The 26,355-nt window shown below is 39.3% G+C and overlaps 1 protein-coding gene across 3 annotated transcripts in view; it reads left to right on the forward strand.

Annotated features, from left to right (window-relative positions):
- The window catches only part of KIZ (kizuna centrosomal protein), a 129,281-nt gene that overhangs the window by 10,084 nt on the left and 92,842 nt on the right, over nt 1–26,355 (forward strand). For 2 of the 3 annotated variants that reach the window (XM_032351559.1, XM_032351557.1), the window contains exons 3-4: nt 2,211–2,373; nt 11,358–11,450. In XM_032351559.1, coding sequence (XP_032207450.1) covers nt 2,211–2,373; nt 11,358–11,450 — 256 coding nt within the window. The remainder of the gene's footprint in view (nt 1–2,210; nt 2,374–11,357; nt 11,451–26,355) is intronic. The other variant, XM_032351558.1, reaches the window with a different exon arrangement.

The raw sequence follows: 26,355 nt of genomic DNA on the forward strand, positions 1-26,355 counted from the left end.
TATTTTAGGAAGTGGTCATATAAAACTGGTGAGAAGAGCTGAGAAGAATGAAGTAGGAGCCAGTCACTGCTGTGGGCATCTGGGGCTCCATCCTTCCACACCTTTAGAGGAGGCTTATAGCCTGCTTCTCTGTTCCTCAAGGGAAGGAAGGGGAGCTGTTTACCTCCTAGTAACCCTGCATTGGGCAGGGCTCCCCCAAGGAGTGTTAATGCCTTCTTGCATCCATGTTGCAAACTCAGGGGAGCAGCTCTGGGAAAGCAAGATACTAGATGCAGCCGAGACAGTTGCTACCACGTGGCTGCAGCCATGACTGGCAGAGGAAGAGCTGGGCCTAGAGGATGTGAGGAGGGCCTGCAGAGTATCTAGCATGACAGCTTACCAGACCCTCTGTTATCTGCCCCTGGGTAATCTTCATCATCACCCTCTCTTACCAACCTCCACTAACTTGTTACACAGAATCTTCAGTGTCTGAAGCATGACAGGAGTTTTGTAGTATCAAGTAAGCAAGTGGGCTTTGTTGCTTGGTGCTTCCATTCAATCTAAGGCCTGCCAGCTTGTAGTTATGTGACATTAGGACAGGTCCTTCAACACCTTGTACATCCATTTCTTCATCTGTCACACGGGGGTAATAATAGTTATGAGAACTTAACAGAGCTTTAAAGCAGTGTCTGACCCAGTGTAAGAGACAGTAATTTATTATTTGTTACTTTGGGCCAATTTTACTGTTGTTCTTTTTTTTTTTTTTTTAAAGATTTTATTTATTTATTTGACAGAGAGAGATCACAAGTAGGCAGAGAAGCAGGCAGAGAGAAGGGAGGAAGCAAGCTCCCTGCTGAGCAGAGAGCCCGATGTGGGGCTCGATGTGGGGCTTGATCCCAGAACCCTGGGATCATGACCTGAGCTGAAGGCAGAGGCTTTAACCCATTGAGCCACCCAGGCGCCCCACTGTTGTTGTTCTTAATTATTACCTTTGCGCTTTCCAACATGCTGATTCCCCTGCTTTGAGTGTTTCCCTTCATCTTCTCACCCTGGCTTTCCCCAATTTTGGGTTAACTAATTCATCCTTTATCATGTCTAAGCTAAAAATTGATTTCCACTGGGAAGGCCTTCCTGACCCCTTCAGCTAGGTTGGGTTGTCCAGTCTGTAAGAGTGCCTGGTAGTTTCCCTCTTAGCATTCATAACACTGTATTGGACTCTCTAATTTCTTGTTTTCCCTGTTGACTGGCTGAGTGGCTTTCCTAGTCACAGCACTGAATACATGAATGATTACGTGGCTAGTCAGGTGACTTCTGTGGTCAGCATTGAAGGGTAATGCGGGGGCAGGAATGAAACTAGACTTTGGGTGGAGAAGGCATGGTTACTGTTGTACCCACTCCAGCTGGACACTGGCCACCATCAGCAGCTTCACCAAGTGCCTGCCTGTGAAGGACAACGCTACTGAAACTAATAAAACACTATAAGTTAACTATACTGGGATTAAAATAAAAAAAGAATGTTGAATTATTGTATTGAACTAACAATAGAAATGCTTCATACCAGGTATCATATAAAACTTGTGAAGAAGAAAGAGCTAGAACGAGCAGTGTTGGTTCTCTGGGAAGAGTAGTGTGCCCTTTGTTTTACACTTTGGATGAGAGTCTTTAAAGGTTTTTTCACAATTTGTGTTAGATTACAGCCCATATATTATCATAAAATATTCTTAAAATATAATTTATTGTGACAGTTCCTAATTAAAATTTTTAATATTATCTAAATGAGAGCCTTTGGGGTATTTTACATTTTGGATTAATGTTTATGGATTGTGGTTTATAGTTTGATTCTATTTCCATCTAAGCAGGTAGTTTTGAAATGGTCTGTCATAAGGAGAATGCTAATGGGCTTTTCATCCGACCATGGCCACATAGACGCCGCTCTTGAAATCACATTTAATTTTGAGAAAGAAATCCATATAAATCTTTATTGTGTGAATGTTATAATGTAGTCTTGTATACATTTCTCAGGAGAGTTATTCCTGGATGTGATACTCAGTGATGTTGCATTAATTTCTTCTCTCTAAAAATGGATGTACATTCTGCCCTTAGCTTTCAGTGTTTGGGTAAAATATCTCCAAATACATTGTCTCATTTACAATTTTGTTAAAGAAAATTCTCCTCCTTTGATTTGCCAAAGTCTAACTGCATTGTTTAAAAATGTGCCTTCATTTTTCTAGAGTTAAGCTGAAGTATGTTCAACTAAAGAAATATCTGAAGGAAATATGTGAATCAGAAAAGAAGGCTCATACTCGAAACCGAGAATATTTAAAGCAGTTTGAGCATGTCCAAGCTCATGTTGGGCACTTCACCACAAATACAGAGAAGCTTCAAGAACTGAAGGTAACATCTTGTTTTGTGCTATATTTCTTTATCTCTGTCTCTCTCTCTTTTGCTAAAAGTAGAAGGAAGTAATAGCAGAAAATGTCAGATCAGTGATGGTCACTAATATTCAGATGTTCATCCGTAAGATTAACTGCACATTTTCTCTGTGGATTACTATGTGGCCAGATTTTGATTGGGGAACTTGAAATTGCATTTTCTCAGATTTCTGTTTTAATTGAGGAATTAATGGACTATCTGTACTTTGTTACACTACACTAATAATTACCTTGTGCAGGCACAGGCACTAGCCACTACCTGGCACAGACCTGGCACAGACCTGGCACATGGTATTTGTTGGCCTCATGATTGAATTTGAGTAGCATTAGAGATTCCTCTAGAGACTACCTCCTTTTAATTTTTTTTATGCTTTTTTCTTTTTTCCTTTATCAACTTTTAAATAAATTTTATTTAACTTCTAGTTAGTGAATGTGCAGTGCAATATTGATTTCAGGAGTAGAATTCAGTGATTCATCACTTATATACAACATCCAGTGCTCTTCACAGGAGGTACCCTCCTTAGTACCCAACACCCATCTAGACATTCCCCTACCCACCTCCTTCCATCAACCCTCAGTTTGTTCTCTGTTGGTAGGAGTCTCTTATGGGAATAGTGGGAACGAATTAAAAATAAAAGTTGTATCTATGAAAAAAAAAAGAGTCTCTTATGGTTTGTTTCCCTCTCTCTTCCCCCCCATCCCCATATGCTCATCTGTTTTTTTTTTGTTTGTTAAATTCCACATGTGAGTGAAATCATAAGGCATTTTTCTTTCTCTATCTGACTTATTTTGCTTCGTAATACATTCTAGCTCCACCTATGTCATTAGAGATAGTAAGATTTCATTCTTTTGGGGGACTACCTCCTTCTTTAAAGGCTTCTTTTTCCTGGGGTCTGGTCAGGCAGTGTGTTGGGAAGAGCCTGAGGGTAGAACTGGCCCTGTGGAGTTCACCTTTATGCTCCTTATGTGTGAACCAGAACGACTCTTGTCTGTGGCCTTCTCTCATTCTGGGGCCCCATTCCCCTAAGGTACTGGGCAAACTTTGGCTCCACAAATTATGCCAAGTGTGGAGGGCTAGGCCTTTTTTCTCACCATTTGTGCTGGCCAGGGGCTGTTGCTCAAGTTAACCCAATTGAATACCAGTACTTCCCTTTCTTTTTTTCCCTCTAGGAGTTTCCCCTACTGAACCTTTATTTCAAGTATGCAGAAAAATGAAAAGTATTATTATAATGAACATTCACCAGTGTTCTGAATGTTTGTGTCCTCCTGAAATTTGTATCTTGAAATCCTAACACCCAATGTGATGGTACTTGTAGCTGGGGCCTTTGAGAGGTGCTCCTGTCATGAGGGTAGAGGTCCCATGGATGACATAGGACGCCTTCTGAAAGGAGCTCCAGAGAGCTCCCTAGCTCCTTCTACTGTGTGAGGATGCATTGAGAGGGTGGTGGCTCTGAATGAGGAAGAGGGCCCTCACCAGAATGCAACCGCATTGGTGCCTTGAATCTTAAACTTACTAGCCTCCAGCAAAACTGTGAGCAAAACATTTCTGATGTTTATAAATCACCTAGTCAGTGGTGTTTTGTTATGGCTGCCTGAATGGACTAGGAAAACTCATATGCTGTCTACCCAGATGCAATTTTAGTTGTAAATATTTCACCATATTTGGGGTGTGTGTGTGTGTGTGTGTGTGTGTATACGTATTTTCCTGAGCCATCGAAAGTATGCTGTGGACACCATGACATTTCTCCCTTAAATACTTGAGTGTGGATCTCCTAAGAGCAAGGAAAGTCTCCTACATAATCATACTACCTTTATCACACCTAAGAAAATTAATAATAGCATTTAATATGTACCTGATATTGAAATTTCTCCAGTTCCCTCCAAAATTCTCTTTATTTTTCCAGACCAGGAGCCAAGTAGGGTTTGCACATTACATCTTTTTTGCACATTCTATCTTTTTTGGTCTGTAAGTCTAAGTCTCCTACTGCTCTTTTTTTTCCCGTGACACTGGCTTTTTAAAGAAGATAGTCTAATTGCCTGTAGAATGATTTGAATTTGACTAGTTTTTCCTTTGAGGTATCATTTAACTGAGAATTTGGATTGGACCAGCACTGCCCAGTAGAACTTTCTGTAGTGAGGTACCTGGGTGGCTCAGTGGGTTAAAGCCTCGGCTTTAACGGCTCAGGTCATGATCATGATCTCAGGGTCCTGGGATCAAGCCCTGCATCAGGCTCTCTGCTTCCTCCTCTCTCTCTGCCTGCCTCTCTGCCTGCCTGTGATCGCTCTTTGTCAAATAAATAAATAAAAAATCTTCAGAAAAAAAAAAAAAGAACTTTCTGTAGTGATAGAAATGTTCTCTATCTGTACTGTTGCTGTCTAATACAGTAGCCACTAGCCACACATGGTTACTGAACACTTAAAATGTGGCTTGTGACACTGAGGACTAAGTTTTTTAACTTTGTTAGTTTTAATTAGTTAAATTTAAGTAGTCATAGCTGAGGTTAATACTTCCTATTGCAGCCCATCAGGAGGCTCATGAGTTGTGATATCAGGTGGTCTGACCCAAGTGAAGTTGAGTTTGATGCATTGGTTAAGACAGCAGTCTCTAGATCTCTCTATTATATAGTACCTTTTTCCCTTTGCAACTGAACATATAATCTATGAATTGTTAGTTTGACATCTTGGAAATGTCTTGTTCCTCAACAGCCTTTTATCTAGTGGTTTTAGGATCCATCAGCGAGGCCTGAATCAGTTATGGTGGAGGTTGTGAAATGGTGACTTTCTAATTCAATCTTCTACTTTATTAGCTGGAATTCTTCCATAGAGAAAAGCTTTCTTGCCTTCTTTTTTCTCTTTCTAAGTATCAACATGGACTTTTAAATTTTTATTTTGTCGGTGTAATATCAGTCACTATCATTAGTGCTTTTGTTGTTCATATTTTCCCAAATTTTGCCTGGGAGTCTCTTCAAATTGGCTTCTGTGTCCTTTTGACCTGATCCCATTAATTCTGAGCCTTCTATGCTTTGGGGCACAAGGTATACCAGGTTTACCAGATATGTCCCTGCCTCAGGCATAGAATTAGCCTCTTTTCCAAGGAGTTGCGGTTCCTTTTAGTGGGGAAGGGTATTTAGAAACTAAGATCTGGAGGTTAGATGTGCTCAAGCAATAGCAAGTGTTAGCTGCAGCAGCACGACAGGTTTTCTTTTCTTACTAGTCAAATAGAATACTTAACATTCAAAAAGCAGTTGTTAGTATCAACTCTGTAAATCTCTTTGCTGTTCAGAGATTCCATAGAGAAAATAAAAGTAGTGGACAAAGCGGGGAGTTTTTGCCTTCCCAATAGAAAAAATGAAATAATAGAAATTTGCTTTTTATTTTCACACTGATGCTTTATTTCATTGTTGATTTCATAATGTAGCCAAATGTGAGAGGGAGGAATTTGAAAGGGAAAATGATCCTTTGTTAATATTTTCATATCAAGAGCAGTTGACTCTTGGGTAAGAAATGCCTTTTGCAAACAATCTTTGACAGCATAGAAGAGCAGACCATGTAGCTACAATTGGGAAAGATGTGAGTTCCATGGAGAATTGTACATTGGGAATTACCCTGAGTCCAAAGCTGACTGTTTGAACTGTGCCCATGAAGCCAGGTAGTGATACTTGAAACTCAGCCAATGACGCCATTTAACCTCAGCAAACTGTATAGTAGTAAGCAGAGTTTCAGAGAAGGAAATGTTTGTCCTTGCTGTCTTCCCCCTTCCTTTCTGCCTCTTCCTTTTGTCCTGGTGTCCAGTGGTAGTCTTAGGAAGGCCAGAACGACTTGTCTCCTCTTAAACTCTTCCCGCTCAGGTATCAGATCTTTACTTCCTCTGCTGGCTCACCACGTGTAAGTCTTAGGAGAGAGGTGTTCTGATGGAGGGTATTGCCCAAGCATTCCAAAATGCCAGGGTTATTTTCCCTTGAATAGGATAAAGTTAATGCAAATGAATTAATAATTGGTAGAGTTCCAGAAAGTAAAACAAAATGAAGCAGTGTGTAAGAAGTGGTCATTTGGCTCTCATTGTATTAAGTGCCTTTCTCCCTCTTTGTAGGACTCTGTCCACTTTATTATATAATGTTAAAATCTTTTAAAATGGGATAAAGGCTAAAAAAATACCCTTTCAATTGATTTTATGAATTATACTCTTTTATTTGGGGCCTGTGATCATTTTCAGGGCTTTTAAAGATTCTTGATCTGTCATGTAGATTTGAAAATACAGTGTTGTGGCTGTTTTGCTACTTGTCAGATAAGAGGCTGACTAAACTCTGTTCAAGCATATAAATATTAGTAGTAGTGTGAGGATCATGTCCTCTCCTTCTTTCTGCCCGTCTTTGAGCCTCCGCTCCTGCATTAGTGCTTTTATAGAAGAGCCCCAGTTGGTTCTTAGAGCAGTTTTCCTTGGGTGCCCTTTGCCCTTAGCTCAGTTTGGATTCTCCTGAAGTGGACCCTGAGACAAGTATTCAAATGTAAGTGGTTTATTTGGGGAGGGAGGGTCAGTAGGGAGGATCAGTAGGCAGGTAGACAGATGAGACAGGGAAGGACAGGTTGACAGGTAGGCAGATGAGACAGGGAAGGGCAGGCTGGAACAGGGTGTATCACTAAGCCAACTACTATAGTTGGTATCTGGAACTTATCCCTGCAGGGAAACCCTGGCGAGTGGTTCAGAGCATTTGGAATATGCACACATGGCTCCTGAGTATCACTGATTAAGGACTGATGGGGAAGAGAAGCAGTGAGGGAAAATTAACTGTGAGCTCCTTGGGCACAGAAACAGAGATGTTGGGACTTAGGCACACCGAAAAGTGTCCCACGGGCATGTGTGGAGCATGGCCAGCTCTGTTTCAGCCTGCCCTATTCGAGTGCCAGGCATGAGGCTGGCATGTTGGGGCATTCAAGGGGGAGTCCTCAGATTAGGAGAGTCATCATCTGGTTACATCTCTCATCTGCCTGAAAGCCTTGAGTGCTTGCTCAGCCTTTTACAACAAAGCCCAGATTCTGCTCTCTGCCTGCATACCATCCTGCAGCTCAATCTTATGACATGCATGCGTGTGCACACGCATGTTTCTTCTTGCTGTGCCTCTCACACAAATACACAGACATGTGCACACTTTCTCTTCCCCATGCACCCCCCTCCACCTCCTTCCTCTATCCCCATCTCTGCCTCCTTTCTCTGCTCGCTCCCCTCCCCACCCGCAGCTCTGCCCACTCCTGTCCCTCCATACCCCCCATGCAATCCCTCACCCCCATGTCTTCCCACCATTCCTCTCCATCTTTATCTCCGACACATGTGTGCTTTCTCTCTCTCACACACATGTACTCATTCACACATACCCACTGAATTTTAAACATACTGAGCACTGTGTTTCCTTGAAAGCACTGTATTCATTATCTTCTATCTTCTTCAAGTAGAAAGCCTCTTTCCCTCTGTCCTGTCTTGTGTCTGTGCAATAATTATCTCTGTAAGCATTTCCTTTGTGGGATTGTTTACATGTTTTCCCACCTCACTTTGGGCTCCTCATCTTATTTTTATTTCAATGCTGTCAGTATCTGACCTAGAATGTGGTACATAATAAGCACTCAGCATTGAGGAGTACCTCCCTAGACTTGAAGCACTCAGTGAGCATGGAGACTCCCCCACCTTGACTGAAAATTGATTCTTCTGTATTTTTCATCTTTCTCTCTTAATGGACCACGAACAACTAAGGGAGAGCTAATATGGTATTGGTTCTGTCCTGTGTTATACCTTCCCAGGAACATTTCTGTTTAATAGTAGACGCACTCTAAAGATACAATATCACCATTTAAAGATGTGATTCTTGTTAAAAAATCAGTTCTTAGGTGACATGTGCATACTGGGGATAAAGTTTGAAGAGAACAAATCTTTGCACTCTCATTCGATTCCTGCTGAGCATTGTAACAACCACTGTCGACAGGGCATGGCCTTCAGGCTCCTGGAAAACAGTCTGTAGTTTATCCTGTCTTTTATTAACCAGAGTGTCTTACTTGTTAATACGCACTGGTTGCATATAAGGAAGTGTTCCTCCATACCTTTTTGTAAGAACTCAGCATTTAAGAGGAAGCCCAAATACTGGGGGGGGGGGGGGGGGGGGGCAACAACCAAAAACAACCAAAACAAAACAAAAAACCAGAAGAGAAAACAAAAGATTGTGAATCGTAGTCCTGAGGGTCAAATCAGACAAGTTTGTGTAACTCTCTGTACCCATTTTTTTTTTCAACTCTAACATGAGGAACCTGGGCCAGTAGATTTTAAATGTCTGCTCAGTTCTATAACCAAGAATATTGACATAATCCCAAAGACCACTGAAAAAAGGAAGCCTGTTTAAATAAAAGGTAGTGGTGGCACTTTCAGGGAAGTGCTAATGTGATGAGGGTAAACTGAAGTAATTGGGGATACAGAAGAAAAGAAGGAAAGATGGAAAATGAGACCTGTCGTGAGCATGGATACGTAGCCTAGAGACCTGAAAGACCCGCCAGGACCTCCATCTCCTCTTCCCACCGCTCCAGACCATCACCAACAGATTTCATCAGTTGAACTGAGATGAAATGTATTGCACAGAGTAAGGAAGTGAATAAAAAAGTCCTCTTAAGTGGAGGTGGGCAGCATCCAGCCCAGTGCTGTGAAACAAGATGGTAACAGACAGAACAAGTTACCTGATGTGTTGATTGATGCTCTTGGTTTTATTAAAACAGATTTCCATAGGGGAATTGGGGGAAGAGGGGACTCTCTTAGAGAGGCTGTGGACTAGCAGATGCTACTGGGACATGAGAACTTTGGCCCCCAAAGCAGCAAATCTGACAGTGAAGAATCTAGGCCATACAAAGGAGGAAACAGGAACCTCATGCAGCACCACACAGAAAAGATGCAATAGAAGCCTTGATGTATTTTGGAAATATAATGGGACCTGATCGGAGAAGAAATAGGGACTAAAACATGAAAGACTGTTGGTTGGAAAACTAGAACACATGCTATGCTGTCTCATCAGACACTGTTAGCTGTGGAAGCTTTGGAAAGATTCATCTATACAGATTTCCAAACCAAAAACTTTTAAATATTGTACAGCCCTTTTTAAAATATGGAGATAGACTAGGAGGTGGGGCTTGAAAACCCTTGCTCTCCAGTGTTCAGAAGGTTGATTTGATGGATAGTAACAAAAAATGTCCTATATAAATAAAAGGCAAAGAAAGGGAGCATTTGTAGGTGCAAGTCCTAGGGGATGTAGAGTTATAGTTTGTATCATTTATCTATTTATCATAGCAACTTTTGATCTGAAATACAGTGTTAATTTTTTATTTGCCTCACTAAGTTATAAAAGTACCTATAATTCTGTAATTTTTTTGGATGCACTGAGAATAGTGTCAATTGGACTAGTGACGAGATTTGCCTTGTTGTTCTTTATAAAGCCCGAATGGAGTTACCAGTTTTTGCTGCAGCCAAATGAATTAAATAAAACTCACATGTTTCCATGAGAAAGTACTCTGCCTTTGGAAGTTATGGCTCTGAAATGATCCCATAACAAGGAAATCACATACAATGCCTGTTGCATGTTTATAACTGATCTCAAAGAACCTAAGAAAATATGTGTAGCCACAGGAATGAAGAATTTTTGTTTAACCTCTATTAGTTAATAAAGCTTGATGTTTATTTTGTTTATTTCATAATCCACCACCATCCCTTTTTAAAGATACTTTCCCTTAGATTCTGTAAAGTATGCCTGTTGAAAGCTCTTGGGGTTAAAAAATAAATATCTCTGAGTCCAAAGGAGTAGATATAGAACAGAGAGACATAAATTATATTATCTTAATTGCCTTATTTCTTTATACTTTCTTGTTTTATCATATGTACTGGTCTTATAAAACTTTTATTTAATTAGGAATCTCTTCAGATTATTGCTATCATCTATCAAGTTAATATCATTCTGAGAGAGAAAAAAAATTCCCTGCTTAACTGTTATTAGAAATGGACCAGCGTATAATGCCCTTTAAGATATTTTGAAAGAAACAAATCACTTTTCATCACTGTTTCTTTCTGTGTCAAAACAAAGCTGAGACCAATTTCATGTTCACACTGAGAACTAAGGAAATAGTTTTCTAATTTGATTATCTCACAGGTGTATTTTCTTTTTCTCTCATAGTTGTATTTCTAATTGCAGTGCATCACGGCCTAATTTAGAAAATGTTCTGATACTTATCTGTGATGGACCACCATCAGTGAATTTCTTAAGACCTTAATTACTAACATGCTGAATCAAAGCACCGTTTATGCCTTGCTTTTAAGAAAAAGTCATTTTATGATGGAATCACTTTCATCAATTATAATGTGATAATGAAGAGACATCTTTATGTAGTTATTAGTGCCAGAGCAGACTTCATTCCAATGGTGCTGATCATTGATGTCTACTGTATATTTTTATTCATAGAAAATAGAATTCATTTACAGTTGATGATCTAGCAAATAATATACTCTGTTGCTGTGACTATTAGGACCATGATGCTAATGTAGATATCATACAGATAAGAAGTCAGTAGGATTGATTTCTTTCCCTATAGGACAAAAGTTTTCAGAGTAAACACTGTCTAATGCTTTCATAATAAAGTAACTGGATTTTTCCTGAGAGCTTAATGTGCCAAGGTTTTATTCCCTACTTTGATGAAAGACAGTGAGAATCCGTCAAATCTTATTTAAGAACATACAGCATTTTATAGAACTCAACTTTTGACATTTTAATTGTGAAATCATCTTTTTTCTAAGATAAGTTGAATTTCTTGGCGACATCAGCTTTTACTTTCTACTTCAATATTCTTTTTATGCTCTAAAGACAGAAAACTATAGGTGGATGCTGGTTGCCATAAGAGCCACCACAAAACCAAAACTTTGTTTATGTTTAGAGTGAATATGAAGCTCAAGTGAAGAAGGTGCAGCTGTTGTCAAAAGAGAGCCTGGGAACAAGAGGAGAACCAAAAGATGAAGACAGAAGAAAGGTAGTAATTAAAATAATAAACCTCTGTTGATAGAGGATTTCTGCAGTATTCCTCTTTTACAGTAGTGTTTTAAATAAAATCATCTTATCACAAAGATCTTTTTGATTAACCCTTAAGTATTATTTAAAGACTTTTCCTTATAGAGTATTGCCTTAATGTCTAATTCAATTAAATATGCTGAAAGGCCGTCACGGCAGGTTTGAAAGAGACAGATTCCCAAGAAAACCTTAGAGTTGTTAGGAGATGAAATTATGTTTGTCTTAAGAATGCTTTTTAGCCACTTTTTTTTTTTTCTTAGTTCCAGAAATGTTTTAAGTAAAAGGTAAACAAAATGTTGCCTTTTTCTCCCCTTCTTTGTATATATAATTTTGTACATTTTAACCTTTTCACAGAGGAAGTGGAAAGAAGAGATTGCATATCTAAGCAACAGACAAAAAGACTGGCAAGGAATACTTAAATAAATTCTGCTATGTATCTGCCGTAATGCAGGCTTCTAATCCTGCAGCCTATCTCCATATAAATGATTCTGTTCAAGACCATAGATGTTTTCTTCACTAAAAGCAGTAAAGCTCTTTTAGATGAAATGTCTAAAAACATCTTGTAATAACTTGGAGCATGCTGGCAAGAGTAGTCACTTGTGACTATGTGTGAAACCCCCTCAGCCAGTCGATATTGTAATAAGCAAAAATGGTAGCATCACTCCATTATTCAGAGAAGCCAACAGCGTGCTTGTTCCTTAGGCTGCAGCATTCATTAAGAAAAGCTTACTGGGCTGAAAGCTGGAAACAGATGATAACGGGATATGATTTTCATATTTAATGCTTTCCTTGGAAGAGTATGTGTGCTACAGATTGATAGAAGAACCAACTGCTACTTTACTAAAAGACTTTCAGGTTTGCCCTATAGCTACCGATGGAATCATTCAGCCAAGAAATTAACTTTTTCTCCTTTTACCTGCTTTATATATCTGCTAAGCAGGCTGCCTGGCTGCCAGTAAATGTTATTATGCAGTTAACTGTTTGGTATTTAAGACTCTTATCAGAAAAGAAACAGAGGCCACACTATTTTGTTTTTATAGTAGGAGGAAGGTTTTAGTTTTCCTTTTTTCCATGCATTAGCAGGCATTAATCTGAGTTTATAGGAAGTTTTAGTTTTCCCTCCCAAAGATTAAAAAGTTAAAAAACCTAGAATTTAGAGCATTCTTTAAACCATAAGATACAAAACACCAAATCCCAGCAACCTTGACCTATATAAAAAGGCCTTTAATGATAAATGATTTCTGTACCATTAGATGTGCGCCAAATGTGGTATAATGTGATAGACTTCTAAATCATCCAGGCAGTTTTTCTGTTTGACATTGGGTCATGAAATAATTGATGTGTTTTTAATCTATAAACTGGTTTGTTCTTTCTAGGCCATTCCTGATAAACGCGTTCTTAGTACAGCAGTGTCAGTGGTACTTAAGTAAAATGGGAGACTTTTTTTTTCTATTTACACTACTGATTCCTTACCTTACATATAGTTATGTAGTCTCCTTTTAAGTTATATTTAAAATTAGGACAAGAGACATGCAGCTGACAACCCCTTAAAGATGTTACATATAATAATTAAAAGAGAAGTAGTTCCCTTTATACTGAAAAGTGTCATCTCCTTAAAAGCTTTGATTGTTGACTGTACGTAAGAATCAATTAGGTAACATTTTGAGAAATTTGTATCTTGCCTTTTTCAATTTACTATTGATGTTCCATCAATTAAAAGGTAAATACATTTCAGTAAAATGATGTGTTAATCCTTCTTCTATACTAATTCCAGAACATATGAGCTACTTTTTTTTTCCCCCAGTGGAAATCCACACATCTCTTCTTTAGACAGTCAAATGAATTCGTCTCTGTTCCCAGAGTTGTCAGTCTTCGGGCATGGGCTGGAAGCACACAGTATAGTGTCACTGGTTAAAGTCAAAAAACAGGTTTTGAGCAAGAGATTTGTGTGAGGAGCCACGGTTGATCCCCTTATGAATTCCACAGTGTTTCCCTTCAAGGAGATGTCCTTTCTAAGGCACAGGGTAGTATGTGATAAAGGCCAGTGACATGAGGTAGGCATGTGCTTCATGAAGAAATAAAGGTATGCTCCCACTGACAGGAGTAGCCCAAGGCTTGGTGGAGGAGGTGGTGATTGGCCTATTGTGTAGGATGGGAAGGATGTCAGTCAGTGGGAATACGGTAGGCATTCTAAGGTTTGGAGATGTTATGAGTAAAGGAGCAGGAGCAGGAAAGCCCAGTGGTTAATTGTTTGGCCTGGCTAACATCTAACGTTCTTGTAGGGAAGTGGTAGACAATGAACTTGAAAAGTTACATTATGGAGCTAAATATATTTCAGTAAAATCGTGAATTAGGTCATCCTTCATATACTATTTCAAGAACAATTCTTTATCATATGAGTTACATTTTTTTTCCAGTGGAAATACAATATCTCTTCTTCAGACAGTCAAATGAGTTTGTCTCTGTTCCCAGAGTTGTCCATCTTCAGGGACTGGCAGTTAATTATTATTTGTACCAGGTTAAGGATTGAGATTTCCTCCTGGAATTGTGTATATGTATACGTGGGAGTAGGTGTGTGTGTCTATCTGTGTGTGATATGGGAAGGTGAAGGCAGGACTTGTGGACAGAGCAGTGTCATCCCCAGTGCGCAGGTGCGGAAAGATGCCAGCCCTGCAGGAGGAACTAGGGGAAGGAGTTGGTAGAACTGAAGATATCAGGGTTTGTTCAGACAGGAAGAGTTAAGAGCCGAAATTGGGGCTACCACTGAAGTGGAAAACACTAATGAAGGGGAGAAGATATATCAAATTAGTGGTAATTCTGAATTATAAAAAGGTATGTCTTTTAAATGGTTGTGTACCTTTCAACCATTGGAGTAATTTGGATATTCTACTAAGAAAAGTCATGAAGTAGTGGTTGTCCATCTTCTCAAGGTAAAACTCTAGCTCAGTTTCATAATAAGACATCCAAAGTCTTGATGCATCCAGTGGCTATTCTTCAGGGTCATGTGTTCTCTCTCTTTTTTTTTTTTTTAAATTTTGTTTATTTATTTGACAGAGAGACAGTGAGAGAGAGAGAACACAAATGGGAGGAGTGGGAGAGTGAGAAGCAGGCTCCCCGCAGAGCAGGGAGCCTGATGTGGGGCTCCACCCTGGAACCCTGGGATCATGACCTGAGCCAAAGGCAGACGCTTAATGACCGAGCCACCCAGGCAACCCAGGGTCATGTATTCTCTTAAGAGAATTAGTGATTGGTCTACTCATTCCCCAAACTTGTTACCAGTATTAGTTCACTTAGCAAATTTTTGTTTCTTGGTTAACAGCAAAAAGACAAATTTCAAGTCCCCATTTGAATCCTTACAGATTTTACTATAATTTAATAATCCTTTTCCTGTATTATACATTGCATTTTTTTAGTTTTGGGGGGAGTAAACTCTAAATCTGTAGGTCTTGAGACATGTTCTTATTGCTCAGTTTCTTTTTTTAAAAAGATTTTATTAATTTATTTGACAGAGAGAGATCACAAATAGGCAGAGAGGCAGGCAGAGAGAGAGGGGGAAGCAGGCTCCCTGCTGAGCAGAGAGCCCAATGTGGGGCTTGATCCCAGGACCTGGAGATCATGACCTGAGCCGAAGGCAGAGGCTTAATCCACTGAGCCACCCAGGCGCCCCTCTAGTTGCTCAGTTTTTCTTATGAGTGGTGACCAAAGAATATACATAAAAACACATTATACCATGAGAGATAGAGGTGGCATTTGTGAATATAAATTCGAGTATAAATTTTGGGGTTGTGAAGTTTCTTTGAACTATTGTCCTATGAAACATATTCTACTAAAAGTAGAAAAAGTGAACTGGATACTTCACAGCAGGATTATACTATGCGTGGCCTGGGTGGAGAGACATGGAGGACCCTTTCATCGTAGGACGTAAGTTCAAATTGGGGAGTTCCATTTCACCATTGTAAACCTTCCCGCATGGGTCATATGGAGAAATGGTTATGTGTTGTTATTTCTACTTCTGATACTAATAATAGCAGTGGGTAATGATCATTGCACACTTATTCTCTGTCAGCTGCTAGATGAAGTACTACTTTATATTCATCAGCTCATTTAATCTTCTCAACAATCCTGGAAGTAGAAGCTATTGTTGTCTTCATTTTATGGGAAGGCTCAGAGAGGTTAATTAACTTGCCTAAGACTACACAGTGAGGTGGAGCCACAACTCAAAACCAGACCATTTTGCTTTGGCATCCATGCTATTAGCTATCTTGCTGCCCCATCATCTAGGTTGGCATGGGTGAGATGCTCTTCCAAAGTTGGGAGAAATTTCTGATCCAGATGAAAACAGCCTAACTACATCATGCAAAATATTTCAGTTACCCGTTTAGATGCTGTATCTGTACCTAACCTTGGCAGAGTAAAATGGTCTCAATATTCCAGCCGCATCAGGTGAGCCAAGGAAAGCAGAGTGCCTGTCTCTGAACTGTTCATGTTTTCATTAAAAGGAGCATCTGCTTGAGTTGGCTTGGTGGAACTCTACTGAAGAAGAACTTCCAAGTCAGAAGACAGATGTGCACCTTGTGCCATGTTGGAGCCATGTCAGGAGAGGTGGTGGAGCTGTGGTTGGGAGCAGCCCCGCTGCAGGGGAGGCACCAGACAGGGAAGGCGCCCCCATGTTTCGTAGTGGGAATGGTTCCACTCCCAGAGGGCAGATTGCAGCTCCTGGGATCTGAGCAGTTTTTATAGGACCAAGGCAGCCACTGTGGGGCCTGGGCTCATCTCCAAGGGGTAAAGTGATCAGTGTCATGGAGGAGACACACAATTGAAATAAACTTCATGGCAAGGGGAAAGCCATCATAAGACTATCCCAAAGTACCCATATTTAAAGAGGAAATAACTTAGGTTGGAATCTCCTGGAAGCAGATCCTGAGATAAGGATTGGAATGTAGGTGGATTATTTGGGAGGTGGTCCCAAGAACCTCAGATAGAGGAGAGAGGAAAGCCACACGGCTAGTGGTATGTGACTGAGTAGGTTATCACTATGAGCAACTGGAACTTGGTCCCATCAGTGAAGCTTGGACGACTGTGTTGCATACACCTCAGTGTCCTCACACTTGGGAGCAGGAAAGAGAGGGGTTTATTCCTTAACACCTCTCTGTCACTGACTGAATGTTGTGTCTGGCTCCTCTCCTGGCTGCTGTACCTCAGTGAGGGGAGCTCCCAGCTCAGGGGGAGCTGTGGGCATGTACTAGGATGGTGAAGTTCCTGTGGAAACGAGTCTGACCCTGTCATATCTGCTACTGGAAAGAGCAGTGCCGGGAAGGGGATATAAGGGTTGGGATATTGCTCTAATTTATCTATATAAGCCCCAATTTCTTATCCTTAGGGGCCCACAGTGCTTCGTTCACCAGCAGTCTCCTTGAACCACTGCTCAATTAGAAAGAGTGCAAGAATCTCTCTAAAGTAGGGCACTGAGTGCTTGCCCAGGTTTGTTGTACCTTGCTTGGCATGGTGACCCACCCTCAGCTGTTGCCATCATCAAAGTTGTGACTTTATTTGACCTAGTGCAGTGACAAGTCCAGAGGTTTTCAGCTGGACCTCTTTGATCTGAATAGTTTTTTATTTGTATGTGTTTCTAGTCGTAAAACAATTGACGGTTAAGCTGAATTACACAAATAGTTTTTTCAAATCCTGGCCCTAAAACTAGATATGCAGATCTTTTTTCAGGAGAGGCTAGAAATGCTCTTCTCTCCAGGCTTACTAGACTGTGAGCTCCTGCACGTTAGGGTCTAGACCCCATCCACTGCTCTACCTAGTGAGTGGTAGCAGCCTGCCAGTGCACAGTGAGAAACAGGAGAGAGATAATTCTCCTTGCACAAGATGTGTGCCCCATTCCACTGGATTTCAAAGACAGGTAAAGTTTGAACTCTCCATATCCTGCTTTCTTTTGAGGATACCTCCCAAGTGGGCAATATGGGTCAGATTAACAGCTAACACTTACATTGGTCTTACTTTCAGGGGCTGTTCTAAGAATTTATATTATACGTCTATAACTATATTTGAATATACAGACATACATATACTCATTACAACAACTTTACAAAGTAAGGTTTATTTTTTAATTTTTTTAAAAGATTTTTAATTTTATTTATTTGACAGAGAGAGATCACAAGTAGGCAGAGAGGCAGGCAGAGGGGGAGGGGGGAACAGGCACCCTGCTAAGCAGAGAGCCCGATACGGGGCTCGATCCCAGGACCCCGAGATCGTGACCTGAGCTGAAGTCAGAGGCTTTAACCCATTGAGCCACCCAGGCACCCCAAGATTTGTTTTTATATCCATTTTATAGGTTAGGCGATGGAGGCCCCCCCAAATTAAGGATCGCTTAACTGGTCAGTGGCAGAGCCTTAACTAATAAATATATCAACTTGCTTCTCAATTACTGAAAGAAAGGTTTCACTTAGGACAATGGGGGAAAAAAGCCTTTCTGGAAGGGACTTAGCCTTTTTCTCACAGTCAAGAATGAAAATAACCATATTTTTTAAACTCTCCTTTTGTGGAGATATTTGGCTACACAACTATCTTCCTTTGCTCTCTCTGTGGTATAATTATGTAACAAGTGTGTTATATGTCAAAGGCTCTTACAAGTAAGAAAAGTGCACATATATGTACATATCTTGTAGTGGAGTGATAGAGAAAAGAAAAAGTAAAGGAAACAGGGAAAAGGAAGCCTAAGTTGACTTAGCAAGAGGAAGATAAATTTTTGTGGAAAACACTGTTTCTTTTCTCCCTTTGATGGTACAAGGGATTACAGAAATCTCCACAGGAGAACAAATATTGACTTCTTATTCTTTAAAAGATTTTCTAAACTTCATATACTTATATTCTATGAAGTACTGTGTTATTAGAAAAAAATGAATCAGCACTACAACTTTTTTGGAAAGGAACCTGGCAGTAATTATCACAATTAAATATATAGTTGACCCTTGAACAACATGGGTTTGAGTTGTACAAGTCCACTTATATGTAGATTTTTAAAAATAAATTTATGTACAGTACTATAAATGTACTTTCCTTATGATTTTCTTTTCTCTAGCTTGTGTTATTTTAACAATACAGCATATAACACATGTAACATACAAAAATATGTGTTAATCTACTCTTTATGTTATAGAAAAGGCTTCTGGTCAGTAGTCAGTCAATATAGTTTAGTGTTAGTACTCTAGTAGTCTGGTCTAGTAATCTAGTCAGTACAAGTAGTTAAAGTTTTGAGTGAGTCAGAAGTTATATACAGATTTTTTACTGTGCAGGGGGTTGGCTGTACACATATGCTTTTTGCCAGCCATCCAACTTTTGGTAATCTATCCTCAAGAAATAGAAGCTCCACGGGCACTTGGGTGACTCAGCTGGCTAAACATCTGACTACTGATTTCTGTTCAGATCATAATCTCATGGGTCATGGGATTCAGCCCCGAGTTGGCCTCTGTGCTCAGCAAGAAGTCTGCTTGAGAATCTCTCTCTCTCTCTTCCTCTGCCTCTCCCACACTGCTTGCACTTGCGCGTGCGTGCGCTTTCTCTCTCAAATAAATTAATTAAAAAAAGAAATAGAAGCTCTAGTTCATTTAGTAATGCTAATACAGTTAAAAAAGAAAAAAAGGTTGAGGAAGGGATGAGCATTTTAGGAAGAAAGACCCTGCCTGTGGATGGGATTGCTCTTTTAATTGTAGTGTGTGAGTTGCCTCTGTCCTCACTCACATTCTCAAAATTAGAAAGTGGAGGTGGCACTCTGCCTTTCTAATGTAGTTCTGCACATTTCTTTTTGAACAGGAACCTCTAAGAAACACAGTTATATCTTGAGCCACCCTGTATGGGCAAATACAGGGCATATTAAGAAAGGGCTGTTGTCTTGATATTCTCAGATACTTGTTAAGCTTCTCTTCTTGAAAATCATTGCTTTGTACTGTTTTATTCAAGGCACTTCTGTAGGCCTGCAGATAATGGGGGAAAGGACGGTGCTGGTGTGTGTGTTTATTTTTTGAAGATCAGCGATTGGTAGCATTTAGGAATGCTAAATTTTGGTTGAAGTTTCTGTCTGCTTTTCTCCTACTTTTCCCATTTACCATATATAGACTCGATTTATTTTTTAGGCAGAGGTTCCATTTAGAGTCTATTTTAGTACGTCTGATTTTGTACTGGTTGAATTTAGTAGGAAATTAGTTGTAGACTTATAATTTATTATTAGAGATTTTTGTATTTGTTTGTTTTTCAAAAAAGCTGTGGCTCAGGAACACAGTTTGAGTCTCACTGATATCATTTAGAGTATTGTAGCACAAGAGATGGGCATTGGAGTCCTCCTGTGAAGGTCTGAATCCTGTGATCAAGAGTAAATTGTTCAACCTTGCTAACTAAGTCCCATAAAAGCAGGGAAATAGTAATCATTGTTGTGAGGATGAAAAAAGGTAATGAATAGAAATCTGCTTGACACCCAGTAAGTGCTTGACAAATGTTCACTGATCCTGCTACCGCTCTCACCGTTGTCCCCATCATCTCCATCTTTGGTCTCTACCAGGCTAGCCATTATTTTGTACTGACTTCTTGCCACTCATCTAGGATGCTGAAGACACCAGATCTGGGGATGGAGAGGCTACCTATGAATTAAAGAAATGGGACATAAAAACAAGGATGACAGCTTGTAACCAATTGATGTTGTAGTAGTGATTTACCCAACAAAATTACTTACAGAACATACCTTTGAAGCCCAAATTTAATAGATCCATTTTAAAATTAAGACAGTTCCAACAACTACTAGATTTAATGGCTAGAGATGCCTCTTTTAAAAGTTTGTTTGTGTCTATAATTTATCACAGTGGCAAAATGAAAGAAGTGGTAAGTATTGGCATGATGTCTTAGGTCAGGTGACCATAACAAAATGTCACAGACTGAGGGCTTAAATAATAGAAATTTATTTTCAGGTGCCTGGGTGGCTCAGTTGTTGGGTGTCTGTCTGCTTTTGGCTCAGGTCATGATCCGGGACCTGGAAAAGAGCCCTGCATTGGGCTCCCTGCTCGGCGGAGATCCTGCTTCACTCTCTCCCACTTTCCCTGCCTGTGTTCCCTCTCTCGTTGCCTCTCTCTCTGTCAAAAAATGCATAAAATCTTTTAAAAAATTATTTTCTCACAATTCTGGAAGCTGAAAGTCTAGGGTCAGGGTGCCAGCAGAGTTGGTTTCTGATAGGGCCTCTCTCTCTTTGGGTTGCAGATGACTGCCCCTTTTCTGTGTCGTCATATAGCCTCTCTACTTTGTGCATTTGTGTGGAGAAGGATCTCTGGTATCTCCTCCTCTTATGAGGACATGTCCTATTGGATTAGTGCCCCGGCCTTATGAACTCATTTAGCCTTAAATCACCCTTACCTTAAAGGTCCCATCTTTGAATAGTCACACTGGGAATTAGGGCTTCAACATAAGAATTTGGGGAGGGGGACACACAATTCTGTTTATAACACATAGTAAAGTAAAATAGTTCCTTCAGGATTGTTATTTGTACATTTTAAAAAAGATTTTATTTGAGAGAGTGAGTAAGAGAGAAAGCACATGAGCAGGGGCAGAAGTTCAGGGAGAAGCAGATTCCTCTCCTGAGTAGGCAGCCCAACATGGGACTTGATCCCAGTACGCTGGGATCATGACCTGAGCCAAAGGCATCTAGATGCTTAACCAACTGAGCTACCAGGCGCCCCTCTGTGTGTAAATTTTTATTAAGGGATTTTTTTTAAATCTCAGTGTGACTGGGACACCCAGGTGGCTCAGTCAGGTAAGTGCCTGCCTTTGACTCAGGTCATGATCCCAGGGTCCTGGGATCAAGTTGCATGTCCGGCTCCTTGCTCATCAGGGAACCTGCTTCTCCCTCTGCCTGCTGTTCCCCCTGCTTGTGTGCTCGCTCTCTCCCTCTCTCTCTGACAAATGAATAAATATAATCTTTAAAAATAAATCCCAATGTGGAGTGCCTGGGTGGCTCAGTGGGTTAAGCTTCTGCCTTCTGCTCAGGTCATGGTCTCGGGGTCCTGGGATGGAGCCCTGGATCAGGCACTCTGCTCAGCTTACCCTCTCCCCTCCCCTGCCTCCAGTGCTTTCCCTACTTTTGATATCTCTTTTTCTCTCTGTCAAATAAATAAAATCTTTTTTAAAAATCTCAATATGACTTAAAGACTTGCTTACCTAGAAATTAAAAGTATCACTGTACTGTGTGAAAGCTGGAAATTGCTCTGATAGCTCCATTTTCATTCTGCATTCATCCTGATACTTCTCAGTTGCCTCATCTGTGAAAAAAATAATAATATAGTAAGAAAAAAATTAATATTTTCTCATTTTGTAAGATGTGAAGTATAACATAAATATATTTTTTTAAGTACAATAATGGTTAAGATTTACCTGCTTTGAACACACTTTGTAAGATGTGAGTATAACATAAATATATTTTTTTAAATACAATAATGGTTAAGATTTACCTGCTTTGACTGTATTTAGTAATTATTAACTAAGTCATCATTATAATAATTCATTAAAATTTTTTTAATTTAAATTCAACTTAGTTAACATGTAGTATATTATTAGTTTCAGGGGTAGAATTAATGTGATTCATCAGTTGCACATGACACCCAGTGTTCATTCCATCAAGTGCCCTCCTTAATGCCTATCACCCAGTTACCCCATCCCCTACCTACCTCCCGTCCAACAACCCTGTTATGGTTTCCCTTCCTGTTTTAATCTTACTTTATTTTTCATCATTACAGTAATTCTAAAGTTGTTGATCTCTCCCTGTATATGTCCCCTCCCGTTACTCCCAGTAAAGATGAAGTCCTGGTTTAAAAGTTATCTACTGTTCACTCATGAGTATTTTCAGCCATATTCATTTGCTTTGCTATCACTTTCTGCAACTCCTTTAAAATTTTTAGAGAAACTACAGGTGTATAGCTGTGTTGGGGAAAAGGAAGAACTGAACTGAAATCCTGAATTAGAGATTTGCCTCAAGCACTGAGCTACAGAAAGTAATAGGAAGGCAGAGAAACATTGATCATTATGTCAGATCCTTAAATACTGATACATGCCCCTTCTTTTGGCAATAATGTCTATCTCTCAAAAACTTTTCAATTCCTAATATTCCAGTGTCAACAATAATGTGAAGCACGGCATTCTCTCTTCAGCTTCCCTGGCTTAGAAAATGCTTCTGAGACACATAACAATGTCAGAATTTTAAGATTAAAGACCACCCTATTTCCTGTTGCTAAGCAAACAAAATGACAGACTATTTTAAAAAGAAAAGAGGCACCTGTCTCACTGCCTGATCTCAGTGGAACGGGAAAGCTGCCAACATGCAGAAGCACAGCTTGTATTTTACTGGAGCCACTATTTTACTTTGCAAATGCTGAGCCAGTTCAAATGTAAGGTTGCCTAATAGCAAGCAGCAATTAATTTTTACAGGTTTCTTGTAATATTTTTTTTGTTATAAAAGTTTACATAATTGCTGGTAGAAATGTAAAATGGTGCAGTAGATAAGTGGTTGCCCAGGGCTGGGGGCTGGTCAGGGAGAATGGGGAGTGATTGCTAAAGGGTACAGGGTTTCTTTTGGGAATGATGAAATGTTCTAAAATTGATTGTGATGGCTACACATCTGTGATTATATGGAAACCCCTGAATTGTATACTTTAATAAAAGGTTGAGTTTTATGGTCTGTGAATTATAGCTCAATAAACTTATTTTTAACGGTTTAGGTCAAGTTAAATTTGTTAAATTGGAAAAAGGAACAGTTGAGGAGAGCAATATTTATTTTCCTGGCACAGTCCGACACAAACACATTTTGGTTAGTTTCTTTTTCCTATGTTATGTTAGATTTATCTTTATGTAGGTATAAGCATACTGAATATATAATTTTGGATTTTTTTTCACTTGTCGTATCTAAGAATTTCCCTCGTTACACCATAGTCTTCATTTACCTCATTTTTGTGACTTCATAATCTTGCCCTATTTTTATGCAGTTTATTTCATACTTTTCATGATTGTAAATATGCTGTGAATGAACTTGTCACATAGCTTTTTTTTTTTTTTTTCCTATTAGGCTTACTTCCTTCTGGAGTTTACCTGTCAAATTACAGAGTCAAAGGCAATAAAGGTGTTTAGGACTTTTGATGCTGGATTCTTTCCTGTTTGCTGTCAGAGGATTTTGCCTATTTATTTTTCTACCAACAATATAGGAATTTCTATTTCATATAACCTTCATCAATACTGGGGATTTTTTTTTGTTATTTTGTTTTATTTATTTTTTAATTGAAGTATGTTTGACATATAATATTTATACATTTAAGGTATGTAACAGGTTAATTTGATACATTTATATATTGTAATATGATTGCCGTTGTGATAATTAGCACCTGTCATTACGTAATTACCATTTCCTTTCAGTGGTTGGGATAATTGAGTTCTAGTCTCTGAGCAAGTTTGATGATTATAATATTGTCTGTATTCACTATATTGTATATTAGGTCTCTAGGACTTATTTACTACTCATTGCATGTTTGTACCCTTAAATGGTATCCGCAATACCCCACATCTCAGGGGTTATTTTTTAAGTAAACTTTTTATTCTAGAATAATTTCAGATTTGCAGAAAAGTTGGAGACAGTACAGTTTCCTTGGATCCCTCACCCAGTTCACACAGTTATCAACAACCTATGTTACAGTGGCACATTTGTCAAATCTAAAAAATCTACTTAGGTATATTACTATTAACCAAACTCCGGACTTCATTCATATTTCACCAGTTTTTCCATCACTGTCATTTTTCTGTTCTAGGACAAAACCCAGAATTGGGTAGAATAACTTTAATTTCTAAAATTTAATATTATGGTTTTAAAATGACATTGTGTTGTTGTCAGTCTGTTTTTTAAAAAAAAATTTTTTTTAAGGTCAAGTTTTGTTTGTTTGTTTAGATTTATTTATTTATTTGAGAGAGGGGGAGAGCATGAGCAGGGGGAGGGACAGAAGGAGAAGGAGAGAGAATCATAAGCAGACTCCAAACTGACCTGAGCTGAAACCAAAAGTCAGACACTAAACCAACTGAGCCACCCAGGTCCCCTAAGAGGTCACGTTTTTAAGGGAATATTTCTAATTATTCTGCTTGATAGTGGGAAGATTGGGGGTTAACTCCCATCCCAATAAATTTGCTTTATTAGAGTATTATTCCTGTTACTAAAAAACTAGAAGCATAGTTCTGTGGTCTTCCTGCAAAAAGTGCATAATCCAAATGTGAACATGAGGAAACATCAGTCAAACACACATTGAGAGATAGTCTACAAAGTAGCCAGCCTGTATTCTTAAAAAATGTCAAGGCCAAGAATGACAAAGACTAAAGAGCTGTTCCAGATTAAAGGAGACTCGAGAAGCATGGCTCTAGATTGGATCCTGAACCTAGGAGAAAAGGTAGCTATATAAAGACATTATTAGGCCAAGTGACAAAATTTGAATGTGGACTGTGGGATAGAAAATAGCATTTTATCAATGTTAAGTTTCCTGATTTTAATCATTGAACTGTGTCTGTTCATGAAGGAGGATGTCCCTATGCTTAGGAAATACACACTGAATTGCTTGGGGGAGAGGGACCAGGTATCTCCAATTTATCCTCAAATGGTTCAGGAAAAAATTGTGCATGTATGTGTCTGTGTGTGTATAAACATTCACATATATGTAGAGGGAGAGAGAGTGATAAATGGGCAAAATATAAACAATTGATAAATCTAGTTAAAAGATATAAGGGGAGTTTTTCTTATGATTCCTGCAACATTGAAATTATATCAGAAACTTAACCTTCCTCCCCCCAAAAACAACAACTAGAGATATAGCAGCAAAAACTTCCTATTGAGTCTCAAGAGATCCTCAAATGTAAGTTGTCTCCTTTGGTTCTACAGGTGAACAGATGTACCAACCCACAGATTTTTATTTTATGCATAACTAAGGGCCACCTTTTCATAACTCCTGATTTATTATAGTCTACTAAAATGCAATGTTCTTATTAATATCAGTAATTAGTAATTTGTTGAGGACCCACAGTTCCATATTCCAAAAAGTCTGGAATGCTTGGCAAAATTGGCACTTTATAACCATTTGCCATTGTAGAGATTTATAATTTCTCCTGTGTTTAGGAAGTACCCTTTGTTTTTTGTTTTGTTTTGTTTTGTTTTAAAGATTTTATTTATTTATTTGACAAAGAGAGAGAGATCACAAGTAGGCAGAGCAGCAGGCAGAGAGAGAGGGGGAAGCAAGCTCCCTGCTGAGCAGAGAGCCCAATGCGGGGCTCAGTCCCAGGAGCCTGAGATCATGACCTGAGCTGAAGGCAGAGGCTTAACCAACTGAGCCACCTAGGTGCCCCAGACGTACTCTTTGTTAACAGTACTATCTTGAATTGTTGTTGTTGCTGTTTTTCACTTACTGTGGTTCTAGAAGCATTTACTATAAGTTAAATCATGATTACATGCTGCTTTTGTTGATTGTGTGGGTTACTACTTAGATATTGCAGTTTCTCTCTTTTTCTTGGCTCTTGGGGTTCTTTGTTCAGTGGAATGGACTTAGAGTCTTTGGCCTTTTAGTAGGTCAGAGAATTACTGGTTGAAAGGGTTAGTCAGGGGCACTTCCTTTGGCCCTCCCTAGGTGGCTTTCTCGTCTCCAAGACTTGCCCCCTCCTTTGCTTTACATTTTGGCCTTTATCAGACCAACAAAGAGGGAGGTGTGTACTCCCTGTGTTGGGTTAATAATCACTCAAATATTGGTTTATTAACACTCCCTAAGTGGGTCTTGAAAGTGAAAAATCAAAGGCCTCCCCAATTCACAAGT

This window comes from Mustela erminea, chromosome 7, assembly GCF_009829155.1.
Source record: "Mustela erminea isolate mMusErm1 chromosome 7, mMusErm1.Pri, whole genome shotgun sequence".
NCBI classification, from domain to species: domain Eukaryota; kingdom Metazoa; phylum Chordata; class Mammalia; order Carnivora; family Mustelidae; genus Mustela; species Mustela erminea.